The sequence below is a fragment of the Gavia stellata genome, chromosome 2, assembly GCF_030936135.1.
Source record: "Gavia stellata isolate bGavSte3 chromosome 2, bGavSte3.hap2, whole genome shotgun sequence".
In the NCBI taxonomy this organism is placed as follows: Eukaryota; Metazoa; Chordata; class Aves; order Gaviiformes; family Gaviidae; genus Gavia; species Gavia stellata.
In genome coordinates this window covers 39,508,291-39,522,849 of record NC_082595.1, presented here as the reverse complement: position 1 = coordinate 39,522,849, position 14,559 = coordinate 39,508,291, and the positions used below count along the sequence as shown (strand labels likewise).

Sequence of the window (14,559 nt, the reverse complement as noted above, 5' to 3'; positions counted from 1 at the left end):
TTGAAGTTTAGCAAATGTTTTAAAGAAAATATGAAAAGTGATCTAACCAACTATAGATTATTTAGTCCAATGCCAATAAACCAAATTTCAAATGCAGGCAAACGGGTAGACAAATTGAAAGGCAAGATAACTTTATCCAGGTAGAACATGTCAGACGAGCTTAGGGTTTTGGGTTTTTTTCTTTGGGGGCGTAAGGGTGGGGGCTGTTGATGAAAAAAGCACACAAAGAAACAGAAGTATCATACATACTCTGCCTTAAACCAAATTGCATTTTCATTATGAAAAATGCTGCACAGCTGAAGGTAACCAACCTATCAACTTCAGGTTCACTTAACAGAACGTCAAATTCTAGCTACTTTTACAGAAAATATAAAGATTGTCCACACGATCAAAGAAATTTTCCACCTTACTATGTACTGCTTCAATATATCCTGTATACACTGTACAATAATGTCATACTTAATTCCAGCATGCTCATTTGAAATTTCACTTTCTGGTTTTGTCATTTTCAGTCTGTACTTTAGTTTCATTATGTCTCTAGACAAATACTGGAACAACAAGATTCCTGCGAGATAACAGATATTCATGGGAATAATGTGATGCTACAAACAACTTCCATCAGATCCAGTATCTGCACCAAAAGCAATTGGAAAGTACAGAAAAGCACTTAATCTTGAGAATATAACTGCTTTATTGTAACAACAACACAGACAGAATAAACATAAATGTATGAATTTTCATTTTACAACAAAGCACAATTAAGTGTAATTATATGTTTTAGGACAAATTTTTTGTTCTGGTAGATTTGCAAAGCTATAATTTCCTACTCTGAGAACATTCTAGAGAAAGACAGTGATGTACTATACTTTTACGAAAAATTTTCATTGCATTTGGTGAACCTCAATAGCGCAAAATTTCAATGGACTTTAGCAGCGTAAGTAGTTTAATGAGAATATTTTAAACTCTTTTTTTTTAAACAAACATAAAAGGACAGAGATTCCTAAACCAAAAGGTATTGAAATGCAATTATTTAATCAGGAAAGGATTCGTTTATATGTATGAGTTTACTTGTAAAATACCACTGTTCTCAATAGGAATGTGTTTCAAATCCGCTTCAAGTGAACAGAAACTTCCCTGACATTAGACTATTCATATATTTAACTGTCTAATGACCTGTAACCAAACTCTGAAGAGATAAAGTTATTGAATTCTCATTCACATACTTTTCAAAATTTGAGCAATTTTTAGCCATGTTAAAAAATGTATTAAAACCCCCATAGTCATAAATAAAACATTTTTTAAAAGATTTCTCTGTTTCTTTCAGTTTTGATTCATGATTCATGCTCTCAGATATTCTGTGGAGTTGAAAGACTCATAATGAATCGTTTTGAAGCAACAGCAATATGAAGTAACCTTCATAACTTACAGTGCATGGCACAATGCAAAGCATTAAACCAAGATGTATTATTAAGCCTCCTCTCCCAATGACTTTTTTTCGTTTAAAAATAGTTTTATGAAGATGAGTTTAGTTAATAATTAATACATTAAAATTAATTGTATTATTTAAAGAAAAGCAATCATACCTGTACCAATTAATAGGAGCATAGACCTCCAGTCTTTGAATCCTGTAATGATTAGTAATATTTTCTATGTAAAGTTGGAATAAATGGATTTTGCATAGAGAAATGACAACGTATGGATTGAGATGGCCTGGAGATTGTGAAGAAAACCTGAGCACAAAGGATTTTGTTACAGTAGTAACGTGAATTATTAGTATTATAGGCCAGAGGACGGAAACATGTCTGCTTCATCCTTTTCCTTGGTTGTGCTATGGGAGCTTTTCTTCAATGGGCATTTCTTGAGTAGATGTTTGAGTAAGCAGAAAAGATGGCAATCTGGCTACTGAGATACACTAACTTCAGAATCAATTAATAGTGACAACTACAAAAATACTCCAAGATCCCAACATATTCATGGCAGGCTTAGAGTCAAGTCTGAATATAAACTTCAAACACACTTACCTTTACTGTGTCTCTCTTCATTTTGTTGCCAAAAGAGGGTGGTCTCCTACATAACGAAAAAAACCCGAACAACAACAATTGTGATTAGAATCTTGCATTATTTTGTTAAAGAAAATACTTGGTTTTGGAGTAGTCCTTCCTGAGATGGAGAAACAAACTAGTAAGTTATCATTGTAGTATATTTTTTTTTAAAGAAAAATAGAAATACTAAAATTCACCATAATACCTACATACACATCACCAATAGACAGACCGATGTTTTTCTAGAGAAGTATATGTGATATGGAGTCTCGGATAAAAGCTGTTCCATATGCCTACTCCTCTGCTATTAAAAAAATGTTCTTTGATACTACTGTTCTTTGACAATCAGATAAGTTCTATTCTAAGAACTAATTAGTCCTATTCTAGAACCAATTCTGTTCTTTTCTATTCTAAGTTTCCATTCTTAGAGAGTATACAGAGGACTCCTTTTCCAAAAGCATTTCTTGCTGTGCAAGTGTACACAACTGTCATTGGAACCAGCATGCCTGATTGCTACAGCATCTTTTGTTTTCTATCAGCTGCATAAATAAAAAGTAGCCTGCTCTTTTTTAATGTTTTTGGCAAACAATTTTATCCTGGTCAATCCCATTTCCAAGCTAGAGCTGCTGAACTAATATGAATGTAATATCCGCTTAGGTTTAAAGTTGAAAACAAGTTAGCCAGCCTTTCAGAAAGTTGTTGAATTTGCGAAGACAGGGTCCTTTTCTTTGAGAGATTAAAATCTTTCCTACTGTTAAAAATGAATGCCTAGTCACTCTTCCTTCTGACTGCCCTCTTACCTGCAATATGGCATACCCTGCACAAGCTCAGTTGCACTTTTTTTTTTTTTTTATTGAGGGAGGGAGAGCAGGAGAAAGAGATTCCACAGTTCCCATCTTATTTCCCATTTGAATGTGGTACTATTAATGGGTTAACTGGACTAGCTTTGCCTTTGCAAAGATAACTATTAAAGCCTAAAAAAGCTATTGCAAACAAATTTGCAAGCTGCTTTTCATCCCAGGTCTCCCTTTAACAAGATCTGTCACCCTTCCCCTCATTCAAGCTCCTCATATATACCCACCTTTACATGTGTCAAAGGCACTAATGCTGAGACTGATAGCACTGAGCTGGCCAATATCTGGACACACACAGTGATTTTCTGTTCTGCATTTAAAAGAGGAGTTGTGGGAGCTATACTGACTTGAAGCTGCTTTTATGCTTTCTCAATACAATCTAGAAACATTTTTGGAGGGAAAGACTGACATAATTTAGAAAGTCTGAGTAAGTTAGACTGGATGGCAGATTAGAACAGTACCTAAACCTTGCACACGGTCATTGTGCTCTAACTCCAGGTCTGCTTCAACCCTCCTGTTACAGACTATCCTGCACACACAACATGAAGGGATCTGTGAATGCTTCCTTAGAGGAAAGCCTTATGGCTTTCTACTTTAATTCCTAACTCAGTAAAAGTCTTCCTGCAGCATTTTACAGCACCTCCACAGGCAATAGGCTCAGGAATCTCAGCTCTGTTAAAATTTTAGGTGTTTGATCTTCTCTGAAATAACTAACGGAAAGAGTTGAGAGAATAAACTACAGATTTAAGAGTCTCTGTCCCAAAATAGGAAGTACCAAATAATTTAATACTTATAGTTTAACCGCAGTATTGTTTTTTGAGAGAATTTGAAAGTCCCATTTTTGCACAGCACAAATCCTAAATTCTATTCCAAATTTGTTGTGGTTTTTTAAAAGAATGTTCATGAGTCAAAGCTGGGGACAGATCTAATATAAATAGCAATTAAGAGAAAAATACATACATTGTTGAAATTTTTAACAGTTGGTTGAACAATTTGGTAGCTGAAATATATTACGTCTTACATGTCCCTTTTTAGATTAATTCCCTGCTTTTCTAGAGCAAATGAGCTGAAAAGGACACAACAGGATTTTGCAATTGCCCATGTACTTCAGCTCTTGTTTCCAGACTTCTATACATACAACTGAGCAAAACAAAAGGCAAGCTGTGATCACTTCTCACGTGACATTGACATTTACAACTCAATATTTGGGTCTGAAAAAATCTCTAGTAATACCTGGACTATCTCTCCCCTTTAAACTGTGACTTCAGAAGTACGCATGCCTCAAGCTGTCATATTTCTGCATGGGAGCCTACAACTTGCAAGATTCCAATATTGCCAAATTTCTTGTAGGAGTCACAGGATTTACCAAACAGGTACATGTCAACTGTACAGTTTGTCTAGTGTCTTCTCAGAAATCCTGGGCATGTCCAAAGTATAAAAAGTATCAGATCTACTGTATAAGCCTTGTAGACTGCAATATTTGCATCAGTACTCTAGCACTTTCTGCCAGACATCCTGTTCATGGACAGTACACATGATCCATGCTTCTAGTACAGACATGTGGCAGCTTACTATAGAGCTACTTTGTTGGTATTAACAGCTGGCAGCAGGAAGGCCTGGAGAGATACAGAAAATCTTCAAAAACTCCTTCAATAGAATTTCCATTGAAGAAGGAGAACGTATCCTGGAAAACCTGGATGCTTAGTAATGTTACTTAAGCCAGTTTGAGCTGTAAAAGCAATCTAACCACAGCTGTGTAGAGTCTCCTGTAGGCTCATTTACTTGTTTTTTGGAGTGGAAACGTAATATAGTCAAAAGCTGTCTGCTTCTCTAATGGTATGGGATGTGTCTGTCTACCTAAACCTCAGTGATTACAAGACAACTGCGAGTGTCAAGGAAGTTCTCATTCTGTTATGCTATTGCCTTGGCTACAGCAACTAAGACATTAGCACAGAAAGAGAAACTAAAGGCATTTTTCCTCCTTAACGAACACACATTGTCTGTAAGGTCAGCTCTGCTGCCACAGTACCTGATAAAGAAAGAAAGCAGGAGAGAGTTGTATCCAGCTGTGAAACGTGGAAGGATGCATGCAGTTAGATTCAGGGAGAATTTAGTTACTTACTGTTCTTCCTGCAATCAATGGGAAATCTGAACGCAAAATGTGAGGGAAATTTGCTGGTTAACTTAAAAATCTAATTTAGCATCTATTACATTTAAAATCATTAACACATAATCATAAAAATAATGGTAATTCATAAATTTATAGCTATCTTATTACTTTCAAGGATTCATTTGTATCGTTCAGCCTCCCAACATTAGCTGTGTCATTATTTTATTCAAATCCACCAAATAATACGTTTTAAAATTTTTATAAAACCAGTATCCTTTACTATTGTAGAAATGATGCATGGCAAAACTTTTCACACCAGTTTTTCTGTAAAAAACAGCAGTCTTCTTCCAAAAATAAGCTCTCTGGATATAATTGCAGGTGAAGAAATAAAGCTTTGACTAAATAATTTTTAAGATTAAAAATCCATTTTAAATCTACCTTCAAAATGACAAAGATGACCAAAATATTTCTTAAGATCCAACCCTGTATTAAATTTCTAGGTTTGATGTTGACCTGAGAGTTATATCATGAAAGGGTTTTGCATGTATAGTCACTTGGACGCATTCTTTTTTTGCCTACTCCTGAGTCACTGTTTTCACTAACTGGAATATCAGCTCTAGTTTTAGCTGTGATGTGGGAGAAGGTAACAGAGGTGATTTTTGAAAAAAGGTGGTGGTACAAAAGAACAAACAGCTGCAAAATTGTGCACAGACTGAGGTATGGGAATGGCTTAAAAATACTCAACTACCAACTCGGCTTCTCTTTTATTCAGTCTCTAATGTTGGAGCTGTCCCATTCTGTATAAGCAAGTGGATATTTGCGGGCCCATCATAAAGATTGTCTATACCACAAATGTCTAAATTGAGAGCTCAAGTCCCTCTTCTAATTCATGTGCCTAATATCTCATGGTTACTTTTTGCCCTGAAAAAATAAGCAGGGAATTTTCATTTTGTGCAGATTGAAGTAATTTTTAAAACTATAAAATTTGTAAAGAAAATCGAATTTTGTATTTTCTACTTGGCCCTCCTGTTGACTCAATAACAATTCACTGGGCTTATGAAATACATCATAAGAAGGATTAGAATGAGGAGAAGAAAAAGCTTGTTATGACACAACAGCCTGCAACATTTACAGGGAACATGAAAAAAGCACACAACAGAGCATGCAAACTAAATAGACTGATATCAGTTGTAAAGGAGAAGGTAAGACTGAGCTTGCATATATAAAAGGATGGCACTGAAGTAAGAAAAATGAGGTAAACATGAACATTAAAGAACATGGGTACTCTGTTTATGTCACTGGGAGGCAGTGGTGATTTTAACCCTTTTGATCTAAAAGTAGCATTGCCAGGGAGCTTGACACTGAAGAAACCACAAAGAGAAATCAGAGTGCTTTGCTTAAGATTTCTGAATATAGCCGTCAGGTCAGTCTATTAAATATCACAGAATCACAGAATGATAGGGGTTGGAAGGGACCTCTGGAGATTACCTAGTCCAACCCCCCTGCCAGAGCAGGTTCACCTAGAGCAGGTTGCACAGGAATGTGTCCAGGTGAGTTTTGAGTATCTCCAGAGAAGGAGACTCCACAACCTCTCAGGGCAGCCTGTTCCAGTGCTCTGCCACCCTCAAAGGAAAGAAGGTCCTCCTCATGTTTAGATGGAACTTCCTATCATCAAGTTTGTGCGCGTTATATCTTGTCCTGTCACTGGGCACCACTAAAAAAAGACTGGCGCTGTTGCAAATTCTGATGGTAAACATATTTGAATTAGATTCTTCTTTCTTTGTTACTGTTCAACATTTCGTCAAACAGAAGACAATTGGAGATAACTTGCATTAAAGAATTCATCACAATAAAAACTTCAAGTAGGCTTTTCAATGGCAGAGCTACAAGGAAACACTATTCCAGGATAATCTTTTTCTCAAAAGAGTTTGCCAAAATTACTGTTCCAGAAAACTGCAGGACACTGTGCAGTTTACAAATGATGACCTTTTTGCTTTTTTCCTGACCACAAAAGTGGATAAGGAATAAAAATGAAAGGAAAAATCAAATTCTGAAAACCTTCTAGTTCAGGAAGCCATTATTCCACAAATAATTTTTTCCACCAAATGGAACAAGCCAAAAATCTACTTTCACATGCATTTCAATGAGCCTTACACATATAAATTACTTACTTTCTTACTGAAGAAGAATAAAAGCGAGCCTTTTCATTGAAGAATTGGGCCCTATTTTATGCAGTTTTTAAACAAAAAATTCACAAAATATATTTTTTTAATAACAGTATGATTCAAGATCAATTTAACTACCAAAAATAGAATATTTTTGAAGATTTTTTTTCCTAATGCAAATCCACAAAGCTTTCAGAACTGTAAAATCAGAGGGAATGGGAAACTCAGGGGGAAAAAAGTTGGAAAAAATCAATAATAAAGCATTTCTATTCTTTGGCATGAGTACTTTGGGGACATGAGGGATAATGCTGTCTTTCAACTTGATGTTCTTTAAAGAAGGTACATCCAGCTCCTAAAATTTTATCTTTCATTTATCACTAGTCTCTGTTTCTGTGACAGCAGACCTTAGGAACAGTGAATCAGATATTCAGTGATGTAACTTCATACAGTTTACATTGGATTTAATTGAAATATGCCAATTTAAAGTTGCTGAGGATCTGGCACAGCAGCTGACTGAATTTCAGTCAGCTTAAAGCATAAAACCGCTGCATCCCAAAGATTTAGCAAATCTATATCAAAGGTTTTAAATCAGACGTCTCCTGAATGGGAATCACACAGATTAAAATGGAGACAAAGTTATTCACACTAAGTACACTACAATACAAAATTCTACAAATTAGCCATAACCTAGTGAGTTGGGGATACCAAAGTTTCTCTTTCACTGTTTGCATTTTTAATCACTAATTGATTTACATTGAAAAAAGGTATAGATGTATATCGTTATTTTAAGTTTTAAAACTAAGGAAAGCAAGCTCTCACATAATGAATCTCCCAGAGGTATCCACACAAATTTGTTGATTTAAAGACTTAATATGTGAAACAAAGAACATTGTTCTGCAAGTTAAAAACACTATTTTCTTTTGCAATCCATACAAATGCAGTCCTACTTACATACTGCTGCTATTAATAGGCATAACATTTTTCAGCTGAGATTTAATTTGAGGCAAAAGTAACGTTCAAGTATAAGTCAATTAGCTGCTCATGACTTCTTACATTTCATGTCTGAATCACATTGCCCTTAGATGAAGTCACACTCATGTTTTCTTCCAACCATTCCGGTTTTATCAATGTCTCTCGTATTTTCTTACTTGCCCTTGCCTCTCCTTGACTGCACATCCTATTATCACAGACCAGTTTTCTACAATCACATGGTTCTTACACTCTTGGACTAGGGGAAAATATCACAGTGACGTTCCAAATGACTTTTATGCTTCCAGCACATAAACGTCTATTAATTTGTAATTAACTAAATCTATATTTGTACAGCTAGAGGCACTGAAGTCATGCAACCAATAATTATTATATACTGTAAGATGCTACTTACAGCTCCTTTTTACCCTGCTGCTTTCGTAATGATTTTCTTAAATTGCAATTATTAAAAAGATTTTAAAAAGGTCATGAAGTATTAATTAAACTATTGTTTATAAAATGTACACAAAATACAGAATAGTGAAATGTATACTCTATTGCAAAGAATTCTCCTTCACTACAGAATTACCTTATTTTAAACTAATAAATACCCAATAACTATATCCACACATGTACATTTTCTATCACACAATAGATATAGAACAGTTTAAAACAACTGAGTTTCAGATCTGAAATACAAAATGGCATTACAGTATACTCTGAAGAGGAAATATATAAATAGGCCCTCCAAAAATTACATAGAAAATTATTTCCCTTTTCTTTCAAAATTTATCAAACTAAATTCTGTTTTATTTTTTCATGCAGATACCTAATACTATCCTTAACAGTATGTCTTTGGTCTTCAAACACATTTTGTAACCCTACAGGCAGTCACTATATATCAACCAAATACCACAAATGTTAACCTCAAGTATATTTATCAGTTTGTCCCAGAAAAGAACTGTAGAAGATTTAAAATAATTGGGTCATCCTTACTACAGGATTGTGCAGACAAGGACTTTGTTGCTGTTTTTCCTTTGTGCAGCACTATGGATGAATACATTTTACAGGTTCTTTTAAATTATTTTCTATATTGTAATCATATTGAATGTAACAGATACAGAAGTAGTACTCATTCTTTAGTTGGAATAGAAAATAAATGTAGAAGGGAGAACTGTAGTAAACATTTACAAGATGAGACTACATCTACCCCAAAGTATACTTGGTTTATTGAGTTGGATCCAGACTTCGAGTATAACTTCATTGAAAGCAGTTGTATGTTGCCTAGACTGCTTTTCCCCTCAATTTTCTTGAAGTCAAAAAGGGAAATGCTATCAGATGCTCTTATAAGCAGTGTTTGCTGCAATAGGGATAAAATTGAAGAGATACTGGCACTGCCAAGTTGGGTTCTTTTGTAGGTGTTGAGCAAATAAAATAACTTCAGTGGGGCTCTGTTTGTTTGTTTGAATATTTAAGTCTCTATTTCTCTATGTTGCGAATTATTTCCCCATACAAAATATTTCACTCAGGAAGCTTCAGCATCTAATTCATGGCTGAGGATTCCCTTAGAAGGCAAAGCTTCTGAAACTTAAGAGCAGGCAAACTCAGCATTGAAGCCTTAACTCTTTTTCTAGCTCTAGCCTGAAGTCTTTCAATTAAGAACCAAATGAGGATGCCATTTTTAAGGCATGAGTTTATGAAGTTTACATTTTTCAAGTAGCCATGTGCCTAGGCACATCCTTCACTGTAGGTGAAATACACTAACTGTAACACAAAGTAATCATTTATTTGTAAAGACCCCTGACTATCTTCTTAAGGCTCTCCCACCAAATTGATTTCTAAAGAACAAAACCAAAATACTTTATAGTGTTAGCAATAGGACTTTTAGAATATGAAGAATAAATCATAAAACATAAGGTTAAAACAAAAAGCATTAGGAAAGATTTCCCATCCAGTACACATCAATATAACTATAAAATGCAAAGACCAGGGAAATTACTTAAATTCCAGGGAAAAAACAGCTTACTGAAAAGTCTTTAAAAACCTATATATAAGTATTTTCTATTTTGCTGTTCACTATCCTTTGGAATATAAAACTAGGTCAAGTTAAAAAAAATTGGGAAAATGATTACCTGAGAATAATCTTCTGCATGTGAGTGCCTCCCACTTTGATTCATATCCACATTATTGTCACTTACATTTTCATCACTTTCAGTAACAGAAGGGAGACAGGATATGGAATGTAATCCTTTTTTGATGGTAGATTGTGGAAAGTGGCTAAATAATAAAAGAAAACTCAAACAGTTTAATCCATACATTTACTTTCAAATTACAGTCTTCATAACTACTTAACAGAATTTTGTCAAAATAATTTGTGCCTCCTTTATTTTGACAGCTTAAAAGGGCAGCACAAAATCTATATATACATACATTCCTTATCATTACTGGCTTGGCACTACACACATATCTACGCTCAAAAGATGTGAACTGTTGCCCTCTTAACTAACCCTCAAAGAAACAAAACCCAAGTCAGCTGAGGAAAACTAGGTGATAACACCAGAAATGAGTAAGTTTCTATGGCCCCTTGACAAGAAAAACATTTATAATGTGCGCTACTTAAATAAAAGCAGGGCAAAAAAAAGTGTTTTGTGTCAGAATAGTTTTTTGTCTTTTCCCTCAAAATGGGTCTCCATAGCTACCAGACAGCTAAAACACATGATAACCAAGGAAACCTGTGCAAGGCCTATTCTGGCTATAGTAAAAGAAAGCTCTGTCGCTGACTTCAGTGGAGGCAGAAGTAAAAACTGATGGAAATATAAATAACTCTTCACTTGTTAAGTGAACTAGGAGAACAAGATGAAAACAATGTTGCACACACGCCAATTAGACATAAATACCTAATTGTGTTATTGCAGCAATAAAGAACAGGGAAAAATGTAAGCATGTGTTATCTAACCACCTTCTTCAGGACTGAGATAATGAAATATCAAGATCTCTAGCTGTAACACAGTCACAATTCTCTTCCCTTTGAATGTTTCAAAAGATTTTATCAGAATAAAAGCAAGAGATTAAAAACAGTTTCAGTACCAATTGTATATCTAAGTCCCTTATCTTATTTCAGCAGCTACATTACTTTAATGAAATGCTAATACTTGCTATATATTTTTGGTTACTACCTGTGAATTAAATCACAAGAGATTAAATTAGCTGATTGTCATGGAAACTTAGCACATTAAATAAACTGTCCTTGACAAAATGGGGTAAGTTGACCATGAAAGCAAGCTACTAAATATGAAAAAACAATATAAAATATGGTAACATGCAAATACTGCAACATCTTAATTATTATTCTTTCATTCTTTTAATAACCTATTAATGGATATTGCTTACAGCATTTTTATGTATTTCTACTCCTACTATTTGAAAACAAACAGCAAGTAATTTAATGTATTTTTAACCAGTAAAATGCAACAGTATCAGCAAAACAATGATATCCCCAGAATATTCCAAGGTCATTTCTCCCATGGACAAATACTGCTGTTCAAAAAAGAAAAAAAAAAATCTAACTGGTTTATTATCAACCCATCCAATCATGATGATCAAAATACAGAACCTGTCAAGTATGTAATTTATTCAGTTTACTTAAAGATGTACTTAAAAAAAGGTGTACACACCTTAAAAAAATACACACACCTCCAACAATTTACAAATTGTTGTTGGACTCAGGCTCAAGAAAAGAAATGTCCTCCAAAATAACATAAACCTTTTGGTGCTCACTTGAGATGCGATACATTCAATGCTTCCTCTGTCAGGACTTCAGTCAGAATAAAAGAGATTAATAATTCTAGCAGGTGTCTACCAAATGTTCATATTATAAGCTGAAGCCTGACAAGTAATGCATTATGCAGTGGGTCATAGGAAAAAAAACAAGGCCCTGATACACTTAATGGTAATCATTCCTTTCTTGTCAGTGAGCAAGTATTATGCTGAATATTGAGTATTGACTACAAGTGCTGTATACATCAATTTCCGAAACTTCTTCTCTAAGACACCCTGTTTAAAGACCTGTTTAAAGACACCCTGTTTCAAGGGTTTATAGGACTTCCAAACAGTCTTTAACAGAAGGCATTTATACAAAGTTGTATAAATGTTTTGACATGAGCTGCTTCACCTGCACTCTCAAACTTTTTGTAACAACAATAATGAACAGAGACAGCTTGTTTTATTCATAAACATGAACATTAATTGTTCCATGCCAGATATGTGACGCCCAAGAAAGTACTGACTGGCCTGTCAATGACTTCCTTGTTATATGCCAGAATTGAAAAAGACCAGCAGTTTGAAGAAAAACTTGACAGATATAAAAGAATATTCCTATGTCTGGGGGATGTGATCTATTGAATATTCCACTTATTTGGGCCCACTGGCTAGAGAAACTGGCAAAGTGTTTTTGCCTGACAGAGCTCCCTGCCCTTCAATATCATATGCCCTGAGAACTGTGCGTCCACCTAGGGGACTGTCCGCACTGGGAGTGACCCACCCCTCAGGTGTGTTCATGCCCATCTCCTGGTGGGCTTTCTCACCAGCGTGTAGACAAGCAGATTGTAGGGAGCAGCATATAAAGCTTAGAGCATCCCAGCTTGCATCTCCAATAGGAGGTGTGTGCAAGTAGAAGAACGTGCGCTCCCAAAAGAGAAGGTGTGCTTGTAACCCGGCATGCCAGAAGGATGCATGTAATTGCACATGTATGTCTCTGTGTGCATGATTAGAAATTCTTGGGACTATTTACAGAAAGGTGTTCAGAAGTTTCTAAGTGTTTATTAACATTTTGTAAGGGTCTAGTATAGTGGTTTATCTATTATATTGCTGATATTGATCCTAAATGTACAATTCACTGGTTGCCAATTAATTATGTGGCATCAATAAAACAATAGAATTCTCTGATTCTGATATGCTTTAAACTACATGAACTGAGCAGTTTTTCCCTGTGACATAAGTCAACATAAGCCATTGTGCTTTCAGTGAATTGGACTAACAATAGGATGTTAAGGCTGAAACTACATTGAATACTTACATGTCTGTGGGTGTTGTGATAAGATTCAATTTGTAATTCAAAAATAGGCTAGCAATCTCGACATGTTGTTCCGGTTTCTTTACCACAGGTTCTAGAAAAAAGCAACTTGTTAAATATATATGCATAAGAAATATTTAATACTATAATTTTGACATATAACTTCCATAGGGGATTCATCACCCCTAAATAATTCTATTTTCCAAGTATCATCACACACAGTTGAATGGAAAAGAACAACCACGGGTGGCTTTAGGTGACATACCATGAAAAAAGTAAGTGCTTAACACTCTGATCCTCAGCCTGCAAGGTATTAAAAGTGTGCTTAACCTATATGTAAGCTTTTCCAAGGTAGCTCAGAACAACTATGGCAGCACATTCTGCCTTTGCTAATTTCCTCTGTTTCTGATCCCAGTATATTTTGCTAGCATGCCTGTAACACTTTCATATTCAACCATCTCATATCATACATTTAACTCCATTATGCAGTATAGACAAACCCTAGAACAAGTTTACCCCTAAAACTATGAATTGTGGCAGCAGGACTAGTCATGTACTTTAAAGGTTTAAAAGGTGTTCAGAAGCTTTCATGGTGCTGCATCAGAGCGCTTCTGCGTTGCTTTGATAACACTCCTTCTTCATTTTCTCCAGTGGAGTAGAGTGCTTTTTTAGAGATAAATTAAGACACTTCTCAAAGCATTTAAGAAATAATAGGGCTAAGGGGAAGTAATGGAAAATTGGCCAAAAAAAAAAAAAAGAGAGAAAGAATAATCCCTAGGGAAGTTCTATTGAAATTAAGCTAACATGGTAAGTATGGCTCTGAAAATGTTTATAATAAATAAAATGTAATTACAGATTTATTTTGGAGGTTTGAGTAGACAAACCTTGAGGTTCAGATGTCACAACAGTTTCCTTTTTCTGACGGAATAGCTTCCAACGAGGAACTGGTGGTGGTTGTGGTAGTGCTACCAGAGGACAGGACCTAGTTCTGGTAACCAGGACAGGATGGCTATGTATGTGGGAAAGCCCGTATTGCCTCAGCTTCTCTGAAGAATCAGCCTATGAAACATGGAAAGTTAATCTGACTGGGGTCAGCTCTCATTTCTCACCAAATCTCTCTCAAAAAAGAACAGTATGCACACGAAAGCATCTAACGGCTTGGATAACAAATGAAACAAAAATCATTCACCTGACAAGGCTATCGAAAAACTTTCTAATTAGGAATTGATATTCAGCAGAAAAAGTATAATTGAATACTTAGAAGTGTTTACATATATTTTACTTTTCATAATAGATTCATCGCTTCTTTCAACTTATTTATATAACCATAGCCTTTTAGGTGCTACAG

The 14,559-nt window shown here is 35.1% G+C and overlaps 1 protein-coding gene across 1 annotated transcript in view; it reads right to left on the bottom strand.

Moving 5' to 3' along the window:
- Nucleotides 1-14,559, bottom strand: part of ADGB (androglobin) — a 116,740-nt gene that overhangs the window by 59,354 nt on the left and 42,827 nt on the right. Inside the window, exons 12-16 of the mRNA XM_059835579.1 lie at nucleotides 14,096-14,270; nucleotides 13,215-13,305; nucleotides 10,273-10,417; nucleotides 6,993-7,007; nucleotides 1,610-1,625 (exon numbers count right to left, since the gene is read on the bottom strand). Coding sequence (XP_059691562.1) covers nucleotides 1,610-1,625; nucleotides 6,993-7,007; nucleotides 10,273-10,417; nucleotides 13,215-13,305; nucleotides 14,096-14,270 — 442 coding nt within the window. The remainder of the gene's footprint in view (nucleotides 1-1,609; nucleotides 1,626-6,992; nucleotides 7,008-10,272; nucleotides 10,418-13,214; nucleotides 13,306-14,095; nucleotides 14,271-14,559) is intronic.